At 66.5% G+C, this 13,045-nt stretch overlaps 2 protein-coding genes across 3 annotated transcripts; one reads left to right on the top strand and one right to left on the bottom strand.

Moving 5' to 3' along the window:
* Positions 1-7,363: 7,363 nt before the first annotated feature.
* Positions 7,364-11,563, top strand: SNPH (syntaphilin). 2 transcript variants are annotated; one of them, XM_062588971.1, is made up of 4 exons: positions 7,364-7,447; positions 8,092-8,193; positions 8,956-9,105; positions 9,223-11,563. In XM_062588971.1, exons 1-4 carry the CDS (start codon positions 7,404-7,406, stop codon positions 10,370-10,372), a joined length of 1,446 nt encoding a protein of 481 aa, XP_062444955.1. In that variant the 5' UTR covers positions 7,364-7,403; the 3' UTR covers positions 10,373-11,563. The 2 variants fall into 2 exon arrangements, with proteins under 2 accessions (XP_062444955.1, XP_062444954.1); XM_062588970.1 differs by having other exon boundaries at positions 7,404-7,447; positions 7,993-8,193.
* SDCBP2 (syndecan binding protein 2) lies at positions 11,466-12,733 on the bottom strand. Its single transcript, XM_062589559.1, has 5 exons — positions 12,709-12,733; positions 12,510-12,655; positions 12,242-12,417; positions 11,825-11,996; positions 11,466-11,738 (listed from the first exon to the last, which is right to left on the bottom strand). The coding sequence occupies exons 1-5, from the start codon at positions 12,731-12,733 to the stop codon at positions 11,643-11,645; spliced, it is 615 nt and encodes a 204-aa protein (XP_062445543.1). The 3' UTR covers positions 11,466-11,642.
* Positions 12,734-13,045: the final 312 nt, after the last annotated feature.

The raw sequence follows: 13,045 nt of genomic DNA, 5'->3' as shown, positions 1-13,045 counted from the left end.
TAAAACAATGGTTATTGACTCTCTTATTCCTTATTTCTGAAGTATCCTTTGCACTGTTTTTAAAAATTGGGGAAAATAACAATTTCCCCCGTATCTGGAAAAGTCTTGTGGTAATTCCTTCATTCCTCTACATCCAAATATTACAAGGAGGAGGAATTGGTGAGGTAATGTTGGAGACTTGAAACTTAGGCCTGAGGCATTCTGTATGTGATATAAACAGAGAAAAATTGCTGCATAAGCGATTGGGAAGGAAACAAAACAAAAAGCAAGACAGCGAGAGAAGAACATACCATTTTTCTGCCCCACAAGATATCTGAAACTAATGTGCATCTCATAAACCCAAGCGACTTGCTACTGCCACATCTGCCTTTGCCTTAATGGCAGGAGGAGTAACAGTGATAGCAGATGTGATAACTAATTAATTTTCTTTTCAGGGAGAAAGGATATGCATCCTATCCACCAGAAAATACAGAAACAAAGGGCGGCTGGAGGAAAACAGCATGCAAACTACAAGAAATAAGAGACAAATTGGCAGGATCTCTATACATTGAAAATGATCTGTATATTGGAACAAATGAGGTGAAAATCTTGCAGGAAATTATACTGGAAGAAAGAATAGAATATGTTTACGGAATAGAGTTGTCAGAATTCTGAAATAACTGTCTGGGGCTGTATAAATAGAGTTTGCAAAGGCAAAGGAATTATAACACTTCTATTATGGGCTAAATCTGCATACTTGCTGCATATATTTAGATGTGGGTTTTGTTTCTTAATCTAGATCAAGGCTGATGAGATACTGGAGTCTGATCCAGATCCAACGTACGGGTAAACTCTACGCTGACCTTGCCAACAGGTGAACACGCTTTCCCTCCCTAAGTTTATGTGTACATTTGTGTATGTTAGCTGTTATATGCACAGATGTAACGTCGGTATACATGCATGTACAGCATTTTATGGTTCTCCCGGTCTCTTGAGGGATGTTGCAGCAGCCGCTGATTCCTCTCAGCCACGGTTACCAGTGCAAAAATAGAGCCAAAACACTGCTTCTGGCCGAGTGGCCACAGTAAGTTACTCAGTGGGTCCAGGTAGACCTTGAGCAGCTGTGCCCTACATGTTTGCATTTGAAATAAGTTAGAAGAGGTAAATTAATAGCTATAGAAGGAAATGCATAGGTAGCATTACGAGTAACCAGAATTTGTCTGAGAGAGGTCGGACACGCGCTCTCAGGGGGGTTACCAGCGGGAATTCAAGCGCAACGCTCCGGTTTGGTGCTCACTTCCAGCACCGCTACCCAAACTGGGCTCTGACGGGGCGAAGCTTTTAAATATAAATATATATTTATATACATATATAAAATCTGATGGACATGCACAACGCACGGGGGCCGCTGCCGCAGGGCTGCGCAGGGGAGCGCGGCAGCCTGCGCGGCCCCGAGCCGCCCGCGCCGGCGGGGGGAGCGCGCTGGGGCCGCGCCGCGCCCCCGGCCCGGGCAGTTGCCATGGAAACTGAGGAGTTGCGCCGTCGCTTTAAGAGCGCAGAGAGCGCTGCAAATTACGCAGCTGCAAGGCTCATCCCTCCCGCCCTCCCTCCCTCCCTGCATCCTCCGTCCACCCGCTATCCATCCTCCGTCCCTCCCTGCATCCTCCATCCCTCCCCGCACCGCCGCGCTGCGCGGAGCCGCGCGGAGCCGCCCGCAGCGCCCATGGAGGCCGGCGCAGGTGCTGGAGGCGGGGGAGGGAGCGGGGCGGGGGTTGCGCCCCGCTGCGCGCCCCGCCCCGCGCAGCCGGCGCTCACCGCCGCGCTCTCTCCCTTCCCCGGCAGGTCGCTGAGGCCGCCGCCGTCGCGGACACCCGCGGGGCCCCGCGCAGGTGAGCGGGGCGCGGGGCGCGCAGCGCGGGCGGGGGCGGCCGGGCCTCCGCGGCCGCGCTGACTCATTCCTCCCCCGCCCCCCCGCACGCTGCGGGCGCGGGAGCCGCTCCGGGCCCGGGGGTGCGCGGGGTGGGAGCAGGATGGGGCCCGCAGCGCAGGCGCCAGCCCCGCGCCGTGGGCACCGGGCGCGTGTCACGCTTGCTGGACCCACGGCGCGCGCGGGTGCCGGCCCCACGGCTCGGGTACCAGGTCCGCATCGCAGGCCGGCGGGCCGCGTTGCGCGCGCCAGCCCCACGCGCCGTGCACCGGACGCACGTCACGCTCGCCACACCCTGTGCGCCAGACCCACCTCGCACGCCCCGGACCCGCATCGCACGCCCCGGACCTGCAGTGCGTGCACCGGTCCCACGTGGCACCGTCGGGCCACGGTGACGTGCCCCAGACCTTCACTGCACGCCCCAGACCTGCATTGCGTGCTCCAGACCTCCGTCGTGTTCCCCAGATCGCGTGCACCAGACCCTCACCGCGCGCATCAACCCTGCGCCTGCTCGCACGGAGTCCCAGTGCGCCTCCCAGCACCACGGGGCGCTGCGGAAGCTGGAGCCGCTCTGCAACCGAGGCTTTATTATTTAATAGCTTAATGCTGCATCTCCAAGGGGATTCAAAAAATACACGAGCTGATTGATGAGCTGCGTGTTCCTTTTTTCTTCTCCCCGCAAGGTCAGTGCTCACTGGTTGTCACGCACAAACCCGCTGCTGTGCATTTGTTATGCCTATAAAACACCAGTGTCCCCACCCTTCTCTTGGTAACGTGTCTGCTGTGTCATGACCTTGTGCTAGAAGGTGAAAATAATGTTCTTCAGGGCTTCAGCAGTCTCTGTGGTCCGTGAGGTTCTCTCTCTGTCTCGGGTTCAGAAGGGGGCAATGTCTGTGCCTGGGCAGCCGAAAGCTTTGCAGCAGGCTGCGATGGGAGATTTGGCACGCTGTTAAAGTAGGACGTTACAGCGGTGGAGAGACCTAGCGCTAATCCTCCGTGACCACCGTCTTTCCCAGCCGAGATTCAAGGTGGGTTGTGGTTAAGAGACCTACTTCCACCGCTGCTGAGGCTGCGTGCGTGTGCGTGCAGGGGAGGAGTAGCTGTTGTGCCAAAAGGTGAATTTTTCTTCCATGTTTCTGCGTTCATATCCCAAAGGAGCTGTCTCTTCTTTCTACTTGCCAGGCCTGAACCTGCTCCCAGGCAGCACAGTATGGTATGGCCTCTCTATAGAGTACTTGCGCTTCCATCTTCAAATAGCCAGTCTCTCCAGGCTCCCCTGGGACTGTGAGGTCTGGATCCCAGAGAGCCTGCTCCTGCTCTTGTTATAACTGTTCCCGCTGCTGCTAAAGTATTTGTCATGAAGCTCTTTTCCCTGTGTACCTCCACCTCTGAAGAGGCTCCAGCAAGAAAAAAATATATATATTCGGGCTAGTTGGGAGCCTTAGTGTGTGCTAAGAGGTACCACGCGCTGCACAAATGCCGTTGTGGGCCTGCTAGGTTTGCAGCAAAGTAGCCTTCAAGGGCTTGGGAAAAGGGGATGACCTGAGCCATCCCGCTCCAAGGAGGACGTGCAGCACCGTGCAGGGTCGCACCGCACGCCTGGGGTCATGCAGCTGGGCTTCCCCGTCCCAAGGGGAGGGGGACACGGTGCCTCTCCCCGCAGCCCTGGGGCCAGACCAGCTGGAAAACTGAGCTGCAAAACCCCAGTCCTTCTGATGGTCTCTGTTCTGCTGTAATCTCTGAGTGTAAACTCGGCATCTCACGGCAAACGAGAATACAAGAGAATACTCCAGTATGTCATTAGGGGTGTTGCAACAACTCTTAGCAAAATTGATTTTCTGGTGCTGTTGCATAAACGTCCTGTGTGTTTTGTCTCTGCTCTTGCCCAGAGCACTGTGCTCTGACTAAAACCAGAGCGCCTGCCTTTGCCCGACGCGCAGGTGAAGGTCTGCCCGCTTTTCCGCGGAGATCGTGTCCGCCGGGCAGAGCGTGCCTTCGGAGAGCAGTGTTTTACAAGCCCCTTGGAAGTATCGCCGCTTCCTTGGAAACCGCCAGACGGGAGCGCAGTGGCCCTTAATCCTGGGAGAAGCGGTCCGGGAGGCATGAAACAAAGTGGGCATCAGACTGGCCTCGGGTGCGGCTTGAAGAGTTTCCTCCAGAGCCCGTGTCCGCTCGCAGCCGGGCAGGGCGGTAATGCGGGTGGAGCAGTGACCGACAGCCGCTGGCCCGGGGAGCAACCCCGCAGCGGGCAGGGAAAGAGGCGCTTTCCGCTGCCGCCCAAGCGCCGCCCGGGCCCTCGGACCCGTCCTGGGGTCGCTGCCGTCCTCCGGAGCCTGCTGCTCTCCCAGACCTTTGTGGAGCCTCGAGTCTCTTCGTGGTTTTAGGACTAGGTTTGGGAGGCTGAGCGGGCACCTCCCGTCCCGCACGCGGCGCTCGGGACCTCGGCTCGGCGCCTCCCACGCCGCCGCTGTTTGTGAGCTATTTTCAGCCCTGGCCCCGTTTAAGGCCGTCTTGCAGCTCCATTTAGGGCCTTGCGTGGGTGATGCACCGCAGAGGTAGTCTGTTAACGCTGTGTTCAGGAAAACATAACAACTGTCCAGGTTCGCTAGGAGAAACAGCGCAGCCGGCGAGCGCGCGCCGCGCCGGGGCTGAGCCCGGCCGCCCTGCTCCGGCCCCGCTGCCGCAAGCTCAGCGGTTTTCTCCGGCCCTGCCAACGGGGGAGGTGAACGCGGCGTGATCCCGGCGCAGCCTCGCGAAGCGCGGGATGAGCGGGCGGCGCAGCCCAGCGGCAGCGCGTCTCGCTGAAACCGCGCCGCCGTAAAGCGAGATGTCTCGGGAGCTCACGGCAGCGAACCTGAGAGCCTGCGTTAGCAAAAAAAAAAACCCGGTGGAAAGAGCTGAGGAAGCAGCAGAGGCTTCACCGAGCTCATTGCAGGGCTCTGACCGAGAGTCCTTTGGCTCCGTTTCCGTGCAGGACGAGCCGCATCTCCCAGCGCTGGCAAAGGGGAATGCGCCCGGGCCAGGGCGCGTGCCGTGCCGTGCCGTGCCGGAGGGGCCGAGGTGCCGGGCGCCCTTGCCGTCAGCTCGGTAGCAATCGGATGGGATTTTCTCGTGCTTTTTCTGCGTCCTGCAAAATATTCCTCGGATGCCTTGCTGTGCGGAAGAGACTAAAACGAAGCGGTGGAAATCCGTTCGCGTCACTGGATGTCCGTCAGGCCGCCGTGAGCGCCAGCTTGCAAACGCGCCCTTCCTGGGGCTGGCAGATCAGCTGCGGCGTGTTGGCGCTGCGGGACCCGCCGCAGCCTGCCGAACACGCGAGGAGTCGCCTCGCTGGGCAGCCGGGAAGAGCCGAGCCGGCGGGGCGAGTCCGGCCCCGGCCGCCGCTGCCCCTCTGAGACCGTCCGGCTGCAGAACCGCCGCTGCCGGGGTGCGAAAGTTTCGGCCACGTCTCCGTCACGCAGCAGAGCTTCCATCTTCCACCCGGATCCTCGTCTTTTAATTTTATTCGTCCTCGGCACGGCGTGGGTCTGCCGGCCGCGAGCTCCCGGCGCGGCGCGGCGCTCCGCGGGGCTCCCGCGCCGGGGGTTTCCCCGCGCGCGGCCGCGGCTCTCGGCGGTCGTTTCCAGGGGCTCGCTCCAGCCTCGGGCCGCTGCTGGGAGCTGCCTGCTCGCCTCCCCGGCGCCGCGGCCCTGCGCCGCGCTCTCCGCCCGGCCGCGTCCGCGGGGTTTCTGCGTTTCTGTTTGTCCTTGCGGCTTTGCTCCGGCTCTTCCCTGGCGCCCCGTCCATTAGATGCTTTCCTGGATTTTGCCAATTGCTGCTGCATCTCTTGGCGCTCCCCGGCAGCGGCTCCGTTACTTATCTTCGAACGCCTCCCGTCCCCCCCCCGGCGCGTTCCTCCTGATGCCTAACGGCCGAGCGGCCGCGGCAGAAACCGCCTGCGAGCCCGAAAATCCCCTCGGTGCCTTCAGCGAAGAGCTCCCCGGCGCCTTGTGTCCCCGTGGGAAGGGCTCTGCCCTCGGCCCGCGGCGGCGGCTTGGGACGGAGCGCGCGGGAAGGAGACGTCCCTTCTGCTTGGTCCTTTCCTGCGTTTCAGCTGCGCTAAGATGACGTTGGATTTCCTTGCGCTTGCACGGCCAGGCTCCCTTTGCTCTAAATACGTACCCCGATGCCCCTGAGCGTGCGGGTGGGGGATTACCTTCGCCTTTAGGCGCAGAGTCTGAAGCAGCGGTGCAGCACGTGGGCGCGGGTGTTGTTAGCTTCAGTGAGAAGTCTGTCTAGCGCAGCTTTCCTGGGCAGCCTGCAGCACGGGCAGGAGGAGGAGGAGGAGGAGGAGGAGGTGTGCTTCCCCACCGAGGCCGCGGGGTGCCGGCGGGAGGCACCGAGGGGCCGCGCGCGGGTGCCCCGGCACGGTGCTAACCGGCACGGGGGCCCTGCCGGCACGGCCACGCTCCCCCCCCTTCCGGCACTTGCTCGGTGCCGCGTCAGCCCCGAGCCGGCGCGAAGGGCTCCCTCCCAGCAGAGCATCTTCGCGAGCGAAGGGACCTGCTGCGACCGGGGCAGAGCAGGGGGCAGAGGCAGCCCGGGACTGCTCCGGCCGCGTGGGCCAGCACCGTGCAACGCGTGGTGGCCCCGCGGCGCGGCTCTGCTGCAGGGAGGGCTCCTCGCCGACCGCGCTCGGCTCTCGCGCGCCCGGTGCTGATTCACGGTGCTGCCTTAGCCGCCGCCCAGCCCTGCGCGCTGTCGCTCCTGCGGCTTTTACCCGGCAGGCAGGGCCGGACGCCTTCCCGCCCCCCGAGCACCCCCCCCCCCCGCCGCGGGTCCTCTCCCGGCGTTTCCACCCTGCAGCCCTTGGCGTCACCCGTCGCCCGCCAGCTGGTTGGCAGCTGAAGCAGCCAAAATCTGGGGCAAACGCCGGCAGCTCGAACCAGCTCGGGGCCGACGGGACGGGACAGGAGACCCTGCACCGTCCCCCGCCCTGGCAGCCTGCGAGCGCGCCCGGGCGCGGGGGCATCGCTCCGGCGCCGGCTCGTGCACCAGCGGCGCTCGGATTCGGGTTTTCTCTCCTCTGCAGCGTCCTGCTCGAGCAGCCCCAGCCGCCTGCAGGTCTCTGGATCTGGCCTATTTATGTAGAGGAAAACAAGAGCTGGGTTTCGTAGGAGACTGGCTGCTCCTGCAGCATCGTGCGAGGACTGTGTTTGATCACCTGATTTCACTGGCGAACGGGTGATTTGGACTTAGTTAATAAAATGCGGGAGCGCAGGGCAGCTTGGGGAGGGCACAGCAACCGCCGCGGGGCAGCGTTCGCGTGTCGCCAGGGCCGTCCCCGCCGCCCGCGGGCCTGCGGCGATGCCTCCCCGCCGGGGCAGCCTCCCCGGCGGCGCGGCGCGCGCTGCCCGTTCCCGCGCGCGGCGGTGCCCTGCCTTCACCGCCTCTCTCCGTTACCTCCGCAGCTGAAGCACCGGTTGGTCCCGCGGCCAGGACCTGCGGCGCCGCTGCAATGTCTCTGCCGGGGAGCAGGCGTTCTTCCACCGGCTCGCGAAGGTGAATATGCTTCTGCCTCTCGCCACCGGCAGCGCGCGCCGGAGCCGGCGTAGCGCTTCTCCCGGGGTGGGGGGCCCTTGGCGGCGCGGCGCGACGGCCGCCGGCGGCTGCTGGGCGCCCCGTTGCACGTGCCCGGCCGCTGCGCAGCGCTTGCCCCGGTCGTGCCTGCAGCCGCCCAGGCACGTGCTTCGCCCCGTCCCTCTCCCCGCCGCGGCAGCTGGCGGCGTTGGCGGAGATCCCCGCGCCCGGCGCCCGGGGTGCGGCTGCCGGGCTCGAGGGCAGCAAAGCCGGGAAGCACCTTAGCCCGCAGAAAAACTCTCCGGCAGCTGATAAGCTGGAGAAAAGGGGCGTCACGGGGCCGGGGGGCTGCAGCGGCATCCCCGGGGCGCCGGAGCGGGGCCCGCCCGGCCCTGCCTCCGCGCTCGCCCGCGGCCGCAGCCTGCCGGGGACGGCCGTGCCGTGCCGTGCCGGTGCCAGTGCCATTTTGATCCCTGCTGTTTGTTTTGTCCTTTTGTCTTGTGCGTTCCCGGCGCGGTGGCCGGCAGCCGCGGGGTCTATGGACGGAGTGGCTTTGCCTCCTTCTTTAAGTCTTCGGCGCCCTCCGCCACTCGGCCTGAGACGCAGCCTCTTCTCCCTGCCTCCAGGCGCCCCTCGCCCCCCGGGAGGGACACCTACGGCACCTCCTCGCTGAGCAGCAGCAGCAACTCGGGCTCCTGCAAGGGCAGCGACAGCAGCCCCACGCCGAGGTAACCGGCGCCGGCCGCAGAGCCGCTTCGGAGGGCCCCTCGGGGAAGGCGGGCGCGCCGGCGCGGGCACCGGGCAGCCGCCCCGCTGCCGGGGGGTGGCACGAAGCCGCCCGGCTCCTCCCGGCGCGTTGCTCGGGTGCCTGGCCGGGTCGGAGCCGGCGCTGCCGGGCTGCCCCGCCGCGGGGCACGGGGGCTTGGCGCCGCGCTGGCGCGTGCGCGGGGCTCGGGGCCGTTGTGCTGCAGCGCACGGGGCTCGGGGCTGCCCGCCCGCGGTGTGCGGGCTCGGGGGCTCCCCTGCCGTGGCGCGCAGGAGGTTTGTGCCTTCCTGCCGCGCCGCACGGGGTTTAAGGACGCCCCGCCGCGACGCACGGCGGGGCTTGGGCCTCCCCGCCACGATGCACGAAGGTTTCAGGCTTCCTGCAGCTCTCCGTGTGCCCCGCACTGCTGCCGGCCCAGCCCGGACGTGTGGCCCTGGAGCAGCAGCTCTTCCACCCATCCCTGGGCACCCTGCGCCTGTTGCGCTGCCCCGGGCATTGGGCCAGAGACGTGAGCTGTGCCGGTGCAGCCCCCACCTGCCCTGCTCTCCCTGGGCGCGAGTCCCCGCGTCTCCAGGCGTCCAGGGCAGCTTCTGTGCTTCCCCTCCGGGATGCTCCGAGGGGAATTCGGCCCCTCCGGTCCCCTGCGGTCCACGCGCACGCGGGGCAGCGAGCCCCCCCCCCCCCCCCGCGGCTGGAGGGGGCCGTGACCGCCGTGTCTCCGCAGGCGGCCTGCCAAGTACAACCTGTGCAGCGACAACCACGGCATCAAGCCCCCGACGCCGGAGCAGTACCTCACGCCCCTGCAGCAGAAGGAGGTCTGCATTAGGCACCTGAAGGCCCGGCTGAAGGACACGCAGGAGCGGCTGCAGGACAGGTGAGCGCTGGCCCGGGGGGGCCGCGGGTCGTGGGCGCCGTAGGCTCTCCCTTGCCGCGGGGCCTCCGGCGCGCCTCCCCTCTCCCGCCGATCCCCCGACCTGTCCGTCTGTTGCAGAGATGCCGAGATCGAGGACCTGAAAACGCAGCTGTCGCGGATGCAGGAGGACTGGATCGAGGAGGAGTGCCACCGCGTGGAGGCCCAGCTGGCGCTGAAGGAGGCCCGCAAGGAGATCAAGCAGCTGAAGCAGGTCATCGACACGGTGAAGAACAACCTGATGGAGAAGGACAAGGGGCTCCAGAAGTACTTCGTGGACATCAACATCCAGAACAAGAAGCTGGAGACGCTGCTGCACAGCATGGAGCTGGCGCAGAACGGGGCGCCGAAGGAGGAGGGGGCCGGCGAGTCGGCGGGGGGCTCGCCCGCCCGCTCCCTCACCCGCAGCTCCACCTACACCAAGCTGAGCGACCAGGCGGCCGGCGACCGCAACGGCGGCTCGCAGACCATCTCGGCGGACGAGGGGGCCGACAGCGGCTTCGCCAACGCCGACGAGGCGCCGAGCCGCACGGACTGGCCGGAGCCCCGCGCCGAGGGGGCCGGGCCCCGCGAGCCCCCCGCCCGGCTCCCCGCCAGCGGCACCTACGAGAAGCTGCTGGGCGCGCGGGCCGGCGTGGAGGCCGGCGTGCAGGCCAGCTGCATGCAGGAGCGCGCCATCCAGACGGACTTGCTGCACTACCAGCCCGACCTGGACACCCTCCTGGAGAAGGTGATGAAGTCCCAGGCTTGCAGCTTGGGGAGCCCCACTTCAGCCTGGGTGTCCGAAATGGAAGACCTCCCGCCCGGCGCCGAGCCGCCAAACTTCCCCGGGGCCGCAGACCTGGCGGCCCTGGACGCCGGGGCCGAGGCGGGGGCCGGCAAGCAGGACGGCCCGGGACCGGCCTGCCGCAACCCGGCCGTGCACCAGCCCCGCGGCGGCAGCCAGCCCGTGGCCATCGCGTGCGGCGCGGACGAGGAGGCGGCGGCGGAGACGAGCCGCGACGCGGCCCCGTCCAAGAGCTACTGGAGCCGCCACTTCCTGGTGGATCTGCTGGCGGTGGTGGTGCCGGCGGTGCCCACGGTGGCCTGGCTGTGCCGCTCGCAGCGCCGGCAGGGCCAGCCCGTCTACAACATCAGCTCGCTGCTGCGCGGCTGCTGCACCGTGGCCCTGCACTCCATCCGCCGGATCGGCTGCCGCTCCGTCGGCGCCCCGGGCGCCTCCCAGCCCTAGGCGCCCGCCGCCCCCGACCGGCCGCGCAAAGCCCCCCGAGCGCCGCGGGGCGCCCCACCGCCGGGAGGGCTGGGAGGAGGAGCGGGGCGCCTCGGAAAGCAACAACAAAAAAAGACCATTTCTGGAAGAGGGGCGACCACGCAGGCAGCCGCGCGGTGCCGCGGGGACTCGCCTCCGCTCGTTGCACTCGCTTTTCTTTGCATTTTTTTTCCCCCCTTCCTTGTGCGCCCCGGGCCCGTGCACCAGCCGAGGCAGGAGCGGGGCACCAAGCTCCTCTCTCCGGGCACAGGAACAGGGCTGGCTGCAGCTCGGCGGCTGAAGGAAAGCTGCCAGGAGAAAAGGGGACCGGAGGGTCCCTCCCCGCCGCTCCTGCACCCTCCTCGTCCCGCCCGGCCCCCTGCGAGCTGCTCGGGAGACGTTTCCCCGGGGCCGCGCAGCAATCGGATATACCTCACGCAAGCCGGAGCCGCCGCGGCCCTGGGATGGAGCCTCGTGGTCGAGACCCTTCATTTTTTGCTGTGCACTATATTCACTTTTTTTTTTTCTTTTTTTTTTGGTAAAGACTGGAGCCCTGTTGCATGGAGGCAGCAGGGGGGAGGCATCGGCAGGCGGCCCCGCCTGCCCTGGGCAGAGCCGAGCCGCTCTTGCCTGCCAGGAAAAAAGACAAAAATGCCTTTTTTTTTTTTCTTTTTTTTTAAACAAGCAAAGACAGCAAAGATTGATCAGCCGGGGAGCGCGCGATCTGGGGCCCCCTGCGCCCTCCCTGGGCCCCGGCCCCGCACCTGAATGTCTGCAGCTTCTTGGCGGCTCGAGCCAGGAGCGTTCCCGCTGCCCGCGCGGCGCTGGTGCCGCCGTCCCCGCGCCGTCGCGGCAGCCGCCTCCCGGCCGCGCGGAGCAGGAGCAGGAGGAGGAGGAGGAGGAGGAGGAGGTGACTGCCGTCGGAGAGGTTTGGGGAGAAACGGCAGCAGCGCGGCGCTGGGACGCCAGCCTCTCGTGCAATGTGTTTGTGGGTGTGCGTACGCGTCTGCCAGACTATCCAAAGCTTTGCCAGGAAATAAATGTAACGACTATATTTGAAAGACAAATCTATATAATATATTTTTTAAATACAGAACTTAAAAAGCTGTACCCCCCCCCTTCTGTCGTTTCCGCTGTCCTGTAACCGCTGTCTGTGGTGGCTGTAATAAACGTCGCTGGGTCCGTGTCTGCTTTCGCTGGAGCCGGCGTCGGGCGCCTGCCGGAGCGGGTGCGCGGCGGGGGGGACGCGGACTCACCGCTTGGCCACGCGCTTGTAGATGACGGCGGGGATGACGGCGAGCGTGACGGCGCGCCCGGCCGCGGCCAGCACCTCCGTGAGCTGCTTGTCCTGGGGTGGGGGGCGAAGGAGCGGGGTGGGGGGCGAGCGGCGGCCGCCCGGGGCCGAGCCCCGCTCCACCGCGGCCCCGGCCCTACCTGGAGGCCGACGACGTCCTGGCCGTTCACCTCGCAGACGCGGTGGCGGGTGAGGAGGCCGTTGCGGGCGGCGGAGCCGTCCTGGGCCAGCGACACGATCTGCCCCTTCTTGAGGACGAAGCCCAGGCGCCCGGCGCTGTCCTTGTGCACGGTCACGGTGCACTGGAAGGGGCTGCGGGGAGCAGAGCGGGGTGGGGGGGGCAAAGGTGGTGGTGATGGTGGGGGGTGATGGTGGTGGGGGGGGTGATGGGGGTGGTGGGGGGGGGCGTGAGGGTGAGGGGCGTGAGGGTGGGGGGAATGATGACGGTGATGAGGGTGATGGTGGTGGTGATGGTGAGGGGGGTGACGGTGATGGAGGTGACGGTGACGGGGGTCGGCGCGGCCCCCAGCGCCCCCCACCCATCCCGCCGGCCTCACCTGTCCCGCACCACCAGCACCAGCTTCTCGGCGGACGCCTTCCTGAGCGCCCGGCGGGCCCTGCCGCTGCTCCAGCCGGCGCAGCTGCGCCCGTCGAGCTGCAGCACCTGGTCGCCGAAGCGCAGCCCCGCCAGCGCCGCCGGCGAGCCGGCCTCCACCAGCCGCACGAAGAGGCCCTGGGGACGGGCACGGGCAAGGGGAGCGGTGCATGGGGGGCGCCGGGGGGGGGGCACGGGGACGCCCGCCCGCCCGCCGGCCACGGCCTCACCTGGTCGACGTTCCTCAGCCGCAGCCCCGTGTCGCCGCGCTCGTCCTTGCGGAGGTGGATCTCGCGCAGCCCCGGCCGCCCGCCCGCCCGCCGCGGCCCCGCGCGCTCCTCCAGCGCGGCCAGGTCGGGGTAGAGCGCGGGCACCGCTGCGGGCGGCGGGGGGGGGGCATGGCGAGGCCGGGCTCAGCTCGGCGGCGGCGCTGCCGGGACCCCCCCCCCCCCATGTCGCCCCCCCTTCCCCCTGGGAACCCCCCCCACCACCTTTGGGGACAGGGAGCCGGTGACCGGCTCGAGGGAACGGGCGGGGTTGGGGGGGGGGGGAAGGAGGAGAAACCCCCCCCCAAGCGGCAGCCCAGCCCGTGTACCGAGTTGCAGGGTCTCAGCCGAGCGCGGTGCACGGCCCGTGTCCCCCCCCCCCCCCGCCCCGGCAGTGCCCTCCCGCGGGGACCCGAGCGCAACCCGCTCACCGGCGCCGGGGGGGAGGTTCGGCTCCTCCCCGACGGGCGCCGTGGGGGGGGGTCCGGGCGCCGGCGCTC

Source organism: Rhea pennata, chromosome 16, assembly GCF_028389875.1.
Source record: "Rhea pennata isolate bPtePen1 chromosome 16, bPtePen1.pri, whole genome shotgun sequence".
In the NCBI taxonomy this organism is placed as follows: Eukaryota; Metazoa; Chordata; class Aves; order Rheiformes; family Rheidae; genus Rhea; species Rhea pennata.
Note: the sequence above shows the minus strand (reverse complement) of the source record. Positions and strands in the feature narration are given on the sequence as shown.

What these genes read in the sequence shown, in the direction of transcription:
- SNPH (XM_062588970.1), top strand. Translation starts at nt 7,404, where the DNA reads ATGTCTCTGCCGGGGAGCAGGCGTTCTTCCACCGGCTCGCGAAG. An exon ending in TCTTCCACCGGCTCGCGAAG is followed by an intron (nt 7,448 to 7,992) that starts GTGAATATGCTT and finishes GGTGGCCGGCAG; the next exon opens with CCGCGGGGTCTATGGACGGA. An exon ending in GACAGCAGCCCCACGCCGAG is followed by an intron (nt 8,194 to 8,955) that starts GTAACCGGCGCC and finishes GTGTCTCCGCAG; the next exon opens with GCGGCCTGCCAAGTACAACC.
- SDCBP2 (XM_062589559.1), bottom strand. Translation starts at nt 12,733, where the DNA reads ATGGGGGGGGGGGGGTCCCGGCAGC. An exon ending in GGCTGAGGAACGTCGACCAG is followed by an intron (nt 12,418 to 12,509) that starts GTGAGGCCGTGG and finishes GCCCGTCCCCAG; the next exon opens with GGCCTCTTCGTGCGGCTGGT. An exon ending in GTGCTGGTGGTGCGGGACAG is followed by an intron (nt 11,997 to 12,241) that starts GTGAGGCCGGCG and finishes TGCTCCCCGCAG; the next exon opens with CCCCTTCCAGTGCACCGTGA.